Here is a 15,330-nt window from a genome sequence, read left to right on the forward strand (position 1 = left end):
TAGTAACTTATTTATAGTGCTTCTTGTCATATACATTTAATAAACATCGTTCTGTTAAAATTTATAGGCCTCGATGGGTGGTTCCAGTTTTGCCGAAAGGGGAATTAGAAGTGCTTTTAGAAGCTGCAATTGATCTTAGTAAAAAAGGTAAGTTCAGATGTTACTGTGCTTTCTGCGATATTTGCAGTGCTACTAGATACACGTTTCACTTCTCTCAAAACTTTGTTTTCTTCCGTAATAAACTCCGAGTAACCCTGAACTAGAGCATCTAAGGAGCTTTCTTGCTCTGGCTTATGACTTAGAATAAGGATTCATCTCTATCTACAAGGGTATTTGTGAACTCTTAGAAGTTACTAAGAAATTAGTGTGTGCACATTTAAAGTACAGTACATTTAAAGTACATTTATTTATTAGGTACATTTATTATATTTATATACATTTATATATAAAGTGCATTTACTTATTAAGTACAGTACATTTAAAGTATAGTACATTTAAAATACAGTAATTTGTATGTTAATATTATTTGGAGGGGGAGGCTCCCAAACAGTGCTCAGGAAGTCCCTGGATTCCACTTGCCAGTCTTGATCACTGACTATTTAATGCAAGGGCTCAAGGATATGACGCTGCTCAGGCCACCCTAGACGTTCTGGGGAACTCCTAAGGGAGGCTCGCACTTGAGTGTTGCTCAGGATCGTGTGATGCTGCGATTCTAACCCAGCTCAGGTACATGCTAGGCATGTGCCCTGACTGCTGCACTATTTTCCATTCCTGATTGATTTTTTAATGTACAGAAAAGGTTTGAATGTTCTCTAAAAGGATGGCTTAAAAGGTGAGATCCTGTGGGGTTTTTTTTCTAGTGATCAATCTAGTTGTGGTAAAACTACCGAATGACTCCTCTTAGAAATAAACAGTATTCCCTGTCATTCTCAAAATTTAACAATAGATATTAACACAATTGAAATTGATTGCTGTAAAAATTAATATTTAGAGTTCCTTGCTTGAAACTTAACCCATGGCAAGACTGAATTTTCTTATATTAGATTAATTATCTCTCATTGAGAATGTGTTTGGGGAGATGGTTTAAAGGGCTTAAGTGCATAATTTATATACAGGTGCCCTGGGTTCAGTCCTTAGCACTGCGTGTCCATGAGTATTAAGCCAAGAGTAGCCCTTGAGCGTTGCCAAAAGTGGCATATATACACAAAACATGTCTTTATGATTTGTAAATCTTCTAAAAATAAACTGTAAAAACTTGTTTGGTATTGTTCATGTTCAGTGGACATGTGTCATGTACGCCTCACACTATTGCAAGTATATTACTGGTTTTTAAAAATAAAGTTTTAATTTGTTTTGTTTTGGGGACCACATATGGCAGTGCTCTTGAGGACCATATGCCATGTAGAACTTGAACTGAGTTTGGCTGTGTGCAAGGCAAGTGCCTTAAACCCTGCTCTTTGTCCCATATTACTGGGTTTAAATATCCTCTTTGTTTAGAACAAAATCCAGGTAACTTATGTTCAAATAACTAACTTTGCTTCTTTCTGTTTTTTTGTTTTGCTTTTGGACCAAACCCAATGGTATCTTTGTCATCAAGAGTTAAAGACTGTCTTTGGAGGCATATGGTTTTGTTGCCATATGCCAAAGTAAGATAAAATTAAGATGTAATGAGGCATAGATGGTAAGATAGTGAGAGACTCATAGGAAAACAAAATAATTTTTATTTAATACTTATCTAGAATCATAAAACGATATTTATACCAAGCATTTAACTTGCAACCAGACGGTTATGAAGTGCCCTTTTGTTTTGGTTGTGGAGGGTGCTCAGGTCTTAATCCTGCCTCTGTGCTCAGGTACCAATACTGGCTGAGCTTGGGGCCTGGGGACCACATGTGGCATTGGGGATTGAACCCTGTTGGCTGCCTTGCACGAGGCAAGCAAGAGCCTGGCCTGCAGGTCTCTTGGGCACCTGAAATGTCTTTTTAAAAAATCATTCTGTCCCCAGCCCTGAGTGGTGTTCTAAGCAGTGCTCAGGGATTCAGGAGCCGGGTGAACTTAGCCAGCCAAACCAGAGACTGCTCAGGCCCAGTGTTCCTAATTGTGCTCAGAGAGTCACGTGCCAGGGATTAGGGCTTATCATGTAAGACATGAAATTCCCACCGCTGGTGCTACTTTTCTGGGACTCCCAATTTTTTAAGTTTTAAAGTTCATAATGCTTTGAAATATTTATATTTACTATAAATACTTTGTCTTTAGATCTAGCATCATAATTTGGAATTATTGTCAACTCTATAAACTTGAAGTGGTTTTTAAATTCTTTGAGATTGCCCTTTGGACCCAGGAACACTCGTAACACTTGGAGTATTATTTTTTTGAGCACCAAAGTGATAGTAAAGTGGGTAGGGCACTTGGTTTGCACGCAGTTGACCTAGTTCAATCCCCAGCATTCCCATATGGTCCCCCGAGTCCTCCAAGGGTGATTCCTGAGCATAGAACCAGGAGGGTTAAGGCCTAAACACTGCCAGACGGAGTCCCCAAATCAAAACACATCTTTGTGACCGTCTGTGATAATGTTTTTCTCCCTCAAAGGTAGCCTTCATGTGCTACCTTTAAATATTTATAAGTGAGTAGCTTATAAATATTTCTTACCTTTTATTTGATATTGTCAAACTGCCAGGTAATTTGCTTACATTAAGTTTCTTCCTTGATCTTAGGCCTGGATGTTAAAAGTGAAGCTTGTCAGCGATTTTTTCGAGATGGATTAACAATATCATTCACTAAGATTCTTACCGATGAGGCAGTGAGTGGCTGGAAGTTTGAAATTCACGTAAGTCTTTTTGGCATTAAAAATCTTAAGAATCATTTTACATACTGATTTTTCTGATTATTTTCACATGCGTTAAATGTACAGGTAATGTATTTGACCCAGAACTAGTTGTGTACTAGGAAAGAGAGAAAATCCTTGACTATAGAGAGAAAATAATACTTACATTAAAAAAGAAACAACACTGCAGTAACTGACACCTGGCCGTGAGGAATGGAGAAATTTCTTCATAAGTAAAAATGAAGTTTCATGGGTGAATTCTTACTGTAATTGTGATAGATTCTTCATAGAGACTTTTATATGGTCTAAAGTGGGTGATTCCCAAAGTTACTGTCAAAAGAAAACAAGTTCTCTAAACACCTTCAATCTAAGCAAATACCCACTTTGTTGAATATTGTCAGATTCTAGATTTCTTAAAAAGTAAAAGCATATGCATCCTCTGTTGACAGAAATGTTAATCATTACTTTGTTTTAGATATCTGTGTTATAGAAATGGTAAGCAGATACTTGAGTGCTCTGAACTATTTCCCAAATACAACCATAGTTAAAAATCCCAATAGCTTCTTATTCAGTATGAAACTTTGTGAGGTTTGAAACTTTGCAAGTAGTGTTACACATGCTTTGTGTTGAAGCATAGCAAATTTTCTTGGGTAATTGGTCCATTGTTTATAGATTTTTTAATTGCTTCTAGTATTAGATTACAAAAAGTAAAGTAATCTAGTAAATTTTGTAATCTAGTAAAAGATTACAAAAAGAAAGGTTAATTTCTCTTTGCAGTGACAATTTGTGCTTGTCTGTTAATGTAAAGCCTACATCATTTTTTAAGTCATTGGACGTAGGCACTGTGTAAGGTCTAGAATAAATAGTAGTTTTGTATTTGATTTATTGTTTGTATCTCATTGGTGAAACTAAACATTTCAAGTGATCAGTATAGAAAAATTTAGAGGTCATTACGGAGATATGATAGGAATATGTTTTGTTTGGAGTTGTCAGTGTATATCTTAAAAATCACTTTTGCCTTGTATAAAACAGAGGTGTATTATCAACAATACTCATCGCCTGGTGGAGCTATGTGTGGCCAAGTTGTCCCAAGATTGGTTTCCACTGCTAGAACTTCTCTCAATGGCCTTAAATCCTCATTGCAAATTTCATATCTACAATGGTACTCGTCCATGTGAATCTGTTTCTTCCAATGTTCAGTTGCCTGAAGATGAACTCTTTGCTCGTTCTCCGGACCCTCGATCACCAAAAGTGTGTTGGTTTGTTATTTTCAAAATTAGCCTGTTTTGCTTGTTCACATTACTTTAAATGATGTGTATTTCTTGTGAACGTGGGGAGAATGATATTCTTAAAGTGGCTATGCATTGTTTTGTGTTTTTTCTTGGGGCGGCATATCTGGGCATGCTCAGGAATCATTTGTGATGGTGTTCAAGGGACCAACCATATGTGTTGCTGTCTATCAAACTAGGGCCAGCCCCGTGAAGTGCAAGCCTCTTAGCCTCTTACTACACTGTCTCTTCGGCTTCTGCATTGTTTTGTTTGGAAAGATAAACAACTTTGCTTATGTAGTTAGTACGTGGCCTCTTGGGAAGTAGTCATAATTCGAGTAAAGTATGAAACATGTCTTTTTTTCCTTCACACTTTGTTTCTTCAGTGTTTTTCTTATGGCCCCCAAGCCAGTGCTGTGGGGACCTCCCAGCTATGCTGTACCAACTGGTGATGGCTCTAGGCTTGATCCTGGTTGACTAGATGCTGCTTGGGTCAGAAGTGCTGGACAGAGAGCATACAGTGAAGGGATTTGAAGTCCCGTTCCAGTACACTCCAGGCCTACACCCGTGACACTTGAGCTATCTCTCCATTCCCCGTTTTTCAAGACTACTTCTTTGATTCAGGCCATGATGATTCTAAACTATAAGATTTAGATTCCAAAATTCGTATATGACAAAAATACCTAATGTAGGGCATAAAAGTGAAATTAGTTTATTTTACCAACAAAAAAACCCATATAGGAGTTCAGTGTATGTGCTATAAATAGAAAAGTTCTAAAATATAAAGTTTAGAACCCACTTTTCAGAATGTACTTTCAAAACCATATACCTAGATAATGCTACTTTCATTAGATAAATTGTGATACAGGTTTTAGAAAGGGGGGGGGGCTTGTATAATATTGTGGATCTTAAAAATCAAGCCAGGAAAATTTGAGTTTATACATACAATGCTTTCATTCGGTTAAAAACTAGCATCATTAAAATGTGTTTAAATTTATTTCTCTGGCATATTCTGTTATTTTTCTGATGTCTTCAAAATTCATATTCTTGCCCCTTGATGCCCTATTTTTGTTTGGGTAAATTACATATATTAATAGTGACCATCTCTATGAGATGTGTTTATTTTTTGCTTTGTAGGTCAATAATCTGTAAATTCAGGGAATAGCTATTTAAGATCGCTTCGAGGTGAAGGTATTTTTATATCATCCTTTGAAGCCTAGTTCATTTTAGGTATCACTAATTACTGAGTGTTCCTAATTGCTTAAACGTGCCTTGTTGCAAAAGTCACCAGATGAGATGATTGTTAACTTTGGCCTGATTTTTTACTTGGTGCATGTGTACTATTTTATGTTAAGTATTTCAGTCTCTTCATTTAGTGGAGAATTTAAAATATACTACAATTGAGTACTCAAAATTGCTAAATACCAGAAGTGACATAGTGAATTAATGCCTAAGATGTTTATAGTTGTTAAAAAGGTAGAAAAGTTTCGGAGCTTTAGAGATCAGGTAGGGAGCTTGCCTTCTATGCAGCCAACCAAGGTTCACTCTCCAGCATCCTGTATGTTCCCCTGTGTATGGCGAGGAGTGGTTCCTAAGCACAGAGCCAGGAGTTACCCCTGAGCATCACTGGGTGTGGCCTAAAAGTTAGTTGAGAAATTGTCTCTTAACACCCCAACCTCCTTGTTTTTCTAGTATTTGAAAATGTGGCCTTTCAAGAAGGCAAGGTATAAATATTTGACTTGAGTACACTAAGTTTTTTAGATTCTTTGCTCTATATAACTTCATTTTAAGTTAGTACATAGAAACATTGTTTTAACTCCACAAATGTTTTTTCTGTAAAAACTTTGTTGAGTTATTACTGTCCCTTAGATAAAAGATTGAATGACAATCCATATTGCATTGTGGTAGCTCTGATAGGTGATAATAGAGGTACATTCACAAGTCAGTAAAAGCATCAGCCAGAATGTTCATTCTAGTTTGGAGCGGTAGATAATAATAAAATGAGTTAACTTTTAATTAATAACTCTTGGGCTTTAATTTATTGTATTCATGAGGATATTTTAGTTAGCCACAGTAATAACAAGAAATTAATCTAAACATTGATAAGGTCACCAATTTTTTTTTTTCCACGAGGGCCCGCTTAAAATTTTTTAAATAATTTCTAGATAAGGTATTCTCAGGATGGTACCTGAAATAGAAACATGCCTTCTAATTCCAGTTCTCCAACTATATTTGGTACAAACAATTATGCCCTGGTGATTCTAGAATAGCCAGTTTTAATGCTACTTACATCTTTCAGTATTGTTAATGGTACTTAATACTTTGATGTTATATGCTTATATATATACTCCAGTATATATTCCTGTGTGTATGTATACACACACATTAGAATAATGCCATTGAATTTTCTAGCAAAATTCAATTTTAAAAATGGCCTTAGATAATCTAGTACAAGTTTTCTTTAAAAGCATGAAGTTTACTTTTTTAATTCATCTTGTTTCAGGGTTGGCTAGTGGATCTTCTGAACAAATTCGGCACTTTAAACGGCTTCCAGATACTGCATGATCGTTTCATTAATGGATCGGCATTAAATGTTCAGATAATTGCAGCCCTTATTAAGTAAGTTTTAAAATGTGTCTTTGGTGCATGAGAAATTGCTTGATAAAAGCTGTTTTGTTTTGTTTTGCTTTTTGGGTCACACCCAGCGATGCACAGGGTTACTCCTGGCTCTGCACTCAGGAATCACCCCTGGCAGTGCTCGGGGGACCATATGGAATGCTGGGAATCGAACCCGGGTCGGCTGCATGCAAGGCAAACGCTCTACCCGCTGTGCTATCGCTCCAGCCTCTGAGTTTCTTGTTTTTCTCTTAAACTGGTAGCTTGGATTTTTTTTTTTTTTAAGTAAACAATTCTGTTTTAGTTATATTGAGAATACTGTAATATTGTATTTTTCTTTTTCAGACCATTTGGACAGTGCTATGAGTTTCTCACTCTTCATACAGTGAAAAAATACTTCCTTCCAGTAATAGAAATGGTTCCACAGTTTTTGGAAAACTTAACTGACGAAGAATTGAAAAAAGAAGCAAAGAATGAAGCTAAAAATGATGCTCTTTCAATGATTATTAAGTCATTGAAGAATTTAGCTTCGAGAGTTCCAGGACAAGAAGAAACTGTAAAAAATTTAGAAATATTTCGGCTAAAAATGATACTCAGGTAAGCTGTTTATTTTTCCAGATAACTACTTCTTTAAGTATGTTAAGAGTTGTATTTAACTCTGAATTTCTCCCGTAGATTGTTGCAGATATCTTCTTTCAATGGAAAGATGAATGCATTGAATGAAGTTAATAAGGTGATATCAAGTGTATCATACTACACCCACCGGCATGGTAACCCTGAGGAGGAAGAATGGCTCACAGCTGAACGAATGGCTGTAAGTTCTCTTGAGTCTTAATTAATAAAAATTTATCTGAGACAAAATTTAGAATTGCATTAATGAAATTTAGTAATGCTAACATTTTAGGAGAAATCAAAAGGTGTTTAGATTAATTATGGCTGTTTCTTTTGCGAATTTTTGATAGTAACAATTTATTATGTGGTGGTGATATCTAAACCATCAAGAGTGCTGAGTAAATTGTTGGAATAGGATTTTAGTTCGGTATCTTAATTTTATGGAATAATTTATGTGCAAAATTTAGTTCCAAGTAATTGACATTTTAAAAAATGCCTTAAAGCAACATGGTCCTCTTATCTTTGAGCATTTAAAAATTTGTTTCTGTTTAAAAGTGAATAGTATCACATAGGTTCAGAAGTCTGTTTCTTCTTTAAAACAAGTTTTTTAATTATATTTAGGAATGGATACAGCAGAACAATATCTTATCCATAGTCCTGCGAGATAGTCTTCATCAGCCTCAATATGTAGAAAAGCTAGAGAAGATTCTTCGTTTCGTCATCAAAGAAAAAGCATTGACCTTACAAGATCTTGATAATATCTGGGCAGCACAGGTAAGGAATTTAAAATAGTGGCTACTTGGTTTTAAAAGAAAGATACTGAAAGTCAAATAAATATATTAGTTAACATGAAATTGACTTTTTTTGAGTTATAGTATATTCATGCTTTTGTATCATCATATACCCTACTCCCTCTATTCCCTTTGGTTTTCAATGTACCGTGAGATATTAGGCTTAGAACCCAGGATTGCCTCATGTAAAGCCTGAAATTCAGTCCTTTGCTTCATCCCCCCAGCCCTTAAGTGCTTGTAATTTACAGATAATCCTGTGAGGATTCTTTCTGAAATAGCGTGCAATGTTTTAAAAATAAAAGTGTTCTTTAAGGTTGTACCAGATAGAATAGCAGGTAGGATCTTTTTTTGCCTTACATGCGACCAACTGGGATTCAATTCCTGGCACCCAACATGGTCCTCTGAACCCCGCTAGGAGGAAGCTCTGAACACAGCCAGGTGTGGTCCAAAGACCAAAATAAAATAAAAAGTTCATCATTTGGAAAAGGTTGGCAAATTTATTAGTACTTTAAAGCACAAAATAGTGGGTATAGCTCTTAAAACAGACATCTATAATTCCTTCGTTCATAAATGACACGAATTCAGGAAATTTGTGAGATTGGAAGATCATGAAATTATAATACAAATAATTCAATACTTTTCAGAAGAATAAACATTTTCACTTTCAGAACTGAAGCTGTGATTATATATCTTTTTGTTTTTTGGGCCATGTCTCACTAGGCTCAAGGAGAAGTCCTCTTGATGATGATTTTCATTGGTTTTGTTTTTTCAATAGGCGGGAAAGCATGAAGCAATTGTGAAGAATGTACATGATCTTCTGGCAAAATTGGCATGGGATTTTTCTCCTGAACAACTTGATCATCTTTTTGATTGCTTTAAGGTAAAAATAGTTCACAGTAAAGTGTTACCTTTTTCCTTTCCTTTACTTTCCTTGTTGTGTTGTCCGGCTTAGTTCTTCCTGAATGCACAGTCTGTCCTCCAGTTGATTGAAATATCTTTCTAGCCTAACCATTTCATGTTCAATGCAGTTCTTTTTGCTTTTTGGGTCACACCCAGCGGTGCACAGGGGTTACTCCTGGCTCTGCACTCAGGAATCACCCCTGGTGGTGCTCAGGGGACCGTATGGGATCCTGGGAATCGAACCTGGGTCGGTTGCGTGCAAGGCAAACACCCTACCCGCTGTGGTATTGCTCCAGCCCCCTCAATGCAGTTCTTTAGTTCTCAGTTGTTCTTGAACAATAAATACAGAAATTAAATTTTATCACATATTAGCCATTGTTTAATTTTCCAGTAATAGCTTCAAAATTCTTCATCTATACAATAATTTCCCCTAGTAATTTTTATACTGTGGGTTAGGAGAAATCTAGGGGACTTTTGGGATATCTGAGTAATGCATTGGAAAGAGTTGACAGCAGGACATTACCAAATAATCTTAGTATTCTGGGGGTGATATGCACAGGCAAAATGGAAATGGAATTCATAAGTTGTAGCATCCATGAGCTCCTATAAGCATATTTGGATGATGCCAGCATTTTCTTTCTAAGGCATGTTGTTGGTGTGCCATTGCTAGTGTTGAGTTTTATAAGCCAGATTAGAGAGAGGCATTTGTGGATGAAGTCCTGGAAGACCTAATGGCAGTCTTCACGAGGTGTTCTATTATTCTGGAGACACCAGCGTGCCAGTGCCAGTGAGAAAATACATTGCTGTATTCACTGCAATTACTTTAGAGATCACTTCCTGAAAATTTTGAGATTTTCACAGCTTATCGGTTTGATTTTTGAGTATACTATTATTTATATGTATGCATATGAATATTATAATATGAAAGTTACACATATATCAGGATAGACTTAGAAGAATCTTTTGTAATGGCAAAATGCTGCTTTGGGGTCAAGTAATATACTACAGCAGGTAGTGTGCTTGGACTGGAGCGATAGCACAGCAGGTAGGGCGTTTGCCTTGCACGAGGCCGACCCGGGTTCGATTCCTCCGTCCCTCTCGGAGAGCCCAGCAAGGTACCGCGAATACCCCGCCCACATGGCAGAGCCTGGCAAGCTACCTGTGGCGTATTCGATATGCCAATAACAGTAACAAGTCTCACAGTGGAGACGTTACTGATGCCTGCTCGAGCAAATCGATGAACAGGGACGACAGTGCTACAGGTAGTTTGCTTACTTTACATGCGGCTGACCCAGATTTGATCACTGGCACCCCATATAGTTTCCCAGGCCCACCAGTGGTGATCCTTAAGAACAGAACCATGAGCAAGTAAGTCCCAAGCACTGTCTGATGTGGCCCCCACCCTGAAAAAAAAATGCTATGTATGGTGGATAAATTACTGAACTTTCATGTAATGGAATACTTCTTTATATAGAATGAATAAATGTTAGTATCACTCCACACGCAAGTGTGATGAACAAAAAGGAGGATTGCAGTCACACAGAAGACTTTGTATCTAGATTTCATTTAGCATTAGCTTTAGAAATGGACCCAGCTGAATTTCTAGAGTACTGTGTACCATGTGTTACTCTTGACCATTGTAATAACTATGTATATACATTATGTACTGTAATACAGTGTATTATCTATACCTTTTTTGATATGTATATGTCTTTATATATATACAGACACACACATACACACACACAAGAAAACAACTACTGGCTTCTGTACTCCAGACTAAATTAGATTTGGTAGATATGGGGAGGTCTTTTCGCAATATTCTCAGATGAGTCAGAGGCACACTTAAGTTGTGAATCAAATTTTATTTTGAGGTGAGCAAAATGTTGATGCAACCTTTTTATCCACGTTTTTAGTACTCCGTTAAAGATAAAACTTGAAAAACTTCTTAATCCATTGAAGTATATTAAAGGCAAATGAGTAAATAATAGTTACCCTGGGTATTTTAAAATATTTGTCTCTTTTAATCTGGAAATAATTTCTTAAATGATGGTACATGACAGATAATGTTCATGATTGGAGCAGGAAAGAAGTGGGTTTTTTTCTAGTACATTAACCTGGACTTGCCTTGGGTACCCCCCTCCTCTCTGGTGGTTATAAATGCATTTGTATTCTAAATATGACAATTCCCTATCCTTTTACTAAGTCCAGATCCTCAGTTCCCTTGCAGTTCTTTCTAGACTGCAAACTAATGATTACAACCATGTTGGTGAGAGTTTTGGGTTTTGGGCCACACTCATTTTTCAGAAATTGTTCCCCAGAAGTACGAGGGGGACTGTATAAAATGCCAGGTATCGAACCCAGGTCAGCCACGTGCAAGGCATTTGCTCTACCCACTGTACTATCACTCTAGCTCTTTTGATTAGGCTTTATTTGCGTATTTGCTAGCTTAGTTTTTAGATGTTTGACTTCTAAGTAAATCTTTGTTCTTGAAAGTAGTTAGACCAATTTAAATTTAGAGTCCGATCAAAGACTTTAAATGCTTGCTAGGAGTTTTTTTTTTTTTTAGCATTCTGAATATTTGACATTCTGCTTGGTGTGAGACATTGACTTCTTGTGCTTTTTCTGTTTCTATTCTCGATTATCAACAAGATAGAAGGTCTTTTCATATTTCTATTGTCTTATTTTATATTGTGGTTAGACCATTCAGGTTTTGTCGATTTTTTTTTTTTGCCCAATGGGTTGTTAATATCTTTCTTAATCCATAAAAATTGTTGAACAGTACAAATGTTCTTCTAATTTGAAAGGTTGTAAATAGTTTCTCCCACCTAGTAGTAAGGTAGCTTTAGATGAGCAGATTTCATTATTTTGGGGTGGTAGGCTGGTGTGAGCTTGGGCCAAACCTGGCAGTGCTCAGTACTTATTCCTGGCTCTTCTCAGGGATCACTCTTGGAGCTCAGAGGACCATATGTTGTGTCAGGGGGTCAAACCTGGGTTGGCTGTATGGAGGCAAGTGCCTTAAGTCCTGTGTTCTCTGGCTCATCTCCTAGATGTCTTGAACAGGTCTATGCCTAGCTTACGTGGTGTTTCTGGTTAGTTAATTGAATGGCAGTTTCAACGGTGACAACTGAGTAATGTTATGATGTCATTTGAATTGTTTTTCTAGGCCAGTTGGACAAATGCAAGTAAAAAACAACGTGAAAAGCTACTTGAACTGATACGTCGTCTTGCAGAAGATGATAAAGATGGTGTGATGGCACACAAAGTGTTGAATCTGCTGTGGAATCTGGCCCACAGTGATGATGTTCCTGTCGACATCATGGACCTGGCACTCAGTGCTCACATCAAAATACTAGACTATAGTTGCTCCCAGGTAAGCACCTTTGCTTTTTGTGTTGTTTTCTGAACCCTCATGATTCAAATGGCTTAGTTACAGAATTTCCATGTTAGTTTTACATCATTTTTTGGGGATTGATTGGCTGCCCAGGCACCTGTAGGGAACTCCTAGCAGTATGTGGCAAAGCATATATGCTCAGCTATGTCTCTATACTAGGAAGGTAAACTCTTAATTTTTTTTAAGTGCTTGAGTGTGTGGATGTCCTCAATTTTTGTTTAGTTTTACTTTCTTTTGAGGCTTTTTTGAAAGTATTATTGATAGATTTTCATGCAAACAACAATGTTCCAATATCACACCCTACGCCAGAGTGTCTGCGCTTCCTTTCACTGTGTCTTGGGGAACTTTTTTTTTCTCTTGATCACGCCCGGCAATGCACAGGGGTTACTCCTGGCTTTGCACTCAGGAATTACTCCTCGCGGTGCTTGGGGGACCATATGGGATGCTGGGAATCGATCCCGGGTCGGCCGCATGCAAGGCAAACGCCCTACCCGCTGTGCTATTGCTCCAGCCCCTCTTGGTGAATTTTTTAAAACTTTGTTGCTATGCCATTATTTTCTCAGTAAATATATTTTTCACCATGTGAATAATTGGGGTTGTTACTGACATAGTAACATAGGTTTAGAGCCTCTGAAACCATAGCATAATGATAATTTCAGTAAATTTTTCTTTTAAAAACTACTGGGTTTGTGTTTGTTGGGCAGCATCCAGCAGTGCACTGTCTTTGTACTTAGGTATTGTTCCTGGCAAGGGCTGGGGGACCATACTTGGTGCCCGGGATATGACCCAGTTGGACCATATGCAAGTCAAGTGCCCCACGTGATCTCTCCAGCCCCCTTTCTGCGAATTTTAAAAAGTGATTGAAAGAAAATCTCTTTCAATATGTATAACATGACATACTTTTGTATATAGATAAGTTTATGAAATACTGAGCTTTTTTAGTATTTTGACATTTTGTTAGTAAAAGCAAAATGAGTCAGTATCTACATCATTATAATGCTAATTTTTCTATGTTTTAATTGTCAAAATAATATGAAGGCATAATTTCTGAGGCTTCCTGTATATCAAACACTGAAATTGTTTGTTTCAGGATCGTGACACACAGAAGATTCAGTGGATAGATCGTTTCATTGAAGAACTTCGCACAAATGACAAATGGGTTATACCTGCATTGAAACAAATCAGAGAAATTTGTAGCTTATTTGGTGAAGCACCTCAAAACTTAAGGTAATGTTCTAATAGAAATTTTCAGCATTTTCATTCATGTATTTAGTTGTAAAAAAGCAGTATATCCATTCACAAGCAAGAGTTGAGTAGGATGGCTAGATGCTATGAGATGGGTTTGTTTGGAACAAAACAAGTTTCCCTGATGACATATTCACTTCTTTTGATGAAGCTGATAAATGAGGGTTTTCGAAAAGACAGAAAGAAATAATATTGTGATAAACTGTGGACAGAGCTGACTACAAAAGAACTATTCTAAAATGTGCATACACTAAAATTTCACTGAAAGTATTCCTTTGGAGCGAGGTGGGAAGTTTGCCGTAAAAGATTTTATAATGGGGAAGGCTCTTTTACATACTGTTTTGTTTCTGTAAAAAGAATAACTTGGAAAGATAGAAGGAATAATGAGGGTTGGTTGGGGGTGACACCTGGTGGTGCTGTGGGACCATGTGATAACCCAGAATTGTTAGCCGGGCTCCTGCTTAAAAGTATGTGCTCTGTCCCTTGGAGCCATCTTCCTGTTACTAAAATACTACATTTTAAAAAAAATTATGCTTCGTAACAAAGGTGACTATTATAATTGGAAATAAATTCAATTTTTTTCTTTGATTTAATTCTTAAGTGTAATTTACAGCTTAATCTTTGTGTTGCCTATCTTTAAAAGAATGTTTGTATTTGACTGTTCTGGAAGTAGTCATGTCAAACTTTATAGATGCTTTGGTACTACTAGAGTATGTGAGTAGAAATCAAACAGAGTCCAGAGATACAGTACAGTGCATAGGGCGCTTGCCTTGTATGCAGCCAATCCAGCACCCCTTATGGTCCCCTGAGCCCACGAGGATTGATCCCTGATGACTGCTGGGTATGGCATCCCCCCAATAAAAAAAATACGGCAGGGGAATGGAATACTTAAGTATATACTTCCATGGTTATTTGTGGGGGGTGTATATATATATATATATATGTTCAAAACATTATGTTAATGTTCATGATCTCCATTAAATGCTAAACACGACGTTTTTTTCTATACATACTTTGATAGAGTTTAATTTTAATAGGTATAGTAAGGGATTAATATGCCTTTCAAGGGTAAAACATTTATGACTGTCTAATATAATCAAAGTTATATGACTCTTGTCTTTCACTCAAAATACTTGATACATTTGGAGTGAGGAACAAACAGGAAAACTAAACCATTGGCCAGATGATAGTGCAGGGGTTAAAGGTGCTTTCTGTGCACATGACTGACCCCAGTTTGATCCCTCACTCTATGTTTTCCTCAACAGAAACAGCTATCCCTCTTAGCACAGAACGGGGATTAAGCCCTTTGCAACACAGATATGCAGGGAGTCAGGATTATTTTCCTTTAAATTGTTTGACACTATCAAAGTTACTTTTCACAATTTTTACCTAGTTAGAGGTGGTGAAAAGAAACTTATCTAAATTGTTTGACACTGTCATTAAGTGATAGAAGTGGTCAAAGTTTAAACCATTTTTTAAAATTCAATATATGGGTCGTATAGATACGGCAGCAGGTAGGGCACTTAACTTACTTTGTACTCGGCCAACCCGGGTTCAGTCCCGAGCATGCCAAATGGTCCCCTAAGCAGAGCCAGGAGAAATACCTGAGCATTGCCAGGATAGTCCCCAAAATATAAATAAATGTATAGTAAATAATTAAGCTCTTTGATTATAACAGAA

The 15,330-nt window shown here is 37.0% G+C and overlaps 1 protein-coding gene across 7 annotated transcripts in view; it reads left to right on the forward strand.

Annotated features, from left to right (window-relative positions):
- Nucleotides 1–15,330, forward strand: part of USP9X (ubiquitin specific peptidase 9 X-linked) — a 105,227-nt gene that overhangs the window by 29,874 nt on the left and 60,023 nt on the right. For all 7 annotated transcript variants that reach the window (XM_055119687.1, XM_055119688.1, XM_055119690.1 and 4 more), the window contains exons 4-13: nt 68–147; nt 2,715–2,827; nt 3,857–4,075; nt 6,596–6,711; nt 7,054–7,305; nt 7,384–7,522; nt 7,942–8,094; nt 8,887–8,991; nt 12,178–12,384; nt 13,496–13,632. In XM_055119687.1, the coding sequence (XP_054975662.1) occupies nt 68–147; nt 2,715–2,827; nt 3,857–4,075; nt 6,596–6,711; nt 7,054–7,305; nt 7,384–7,522; nt 7,942–8,094; nt 8,887–8,991; nt 12,178–12,384; nt 13,496–13,632 (1,521 nt within the window). The remainder of the gene's footprint in view (nt 1–67; nt 148–2,714; nt 2,828–3,856; nt 4,076–6,595; nt 6,712–7,053; nt 7,306–7,383; nt 7,523–7,941; nt 8,095–8,886; nt 8,992–12,177; nt 12,385–13,495; nt 13,633–15,330) is intronic.

This window comes from Sorex araneus, chromosome X, assembly GCF_027595985.1.
Source record: "Sorex araneus isolate mSorAra2 chromosome X, mSorAra2.pri, whole genome shotgun sequence".
Taxonomy (NCBI): domain Eukaryota; kingdom Metazoa; phylum Chordata; class Mammalia; order Eulipotyphla; family Soricidae; genus Sorex; species Sorex araneus.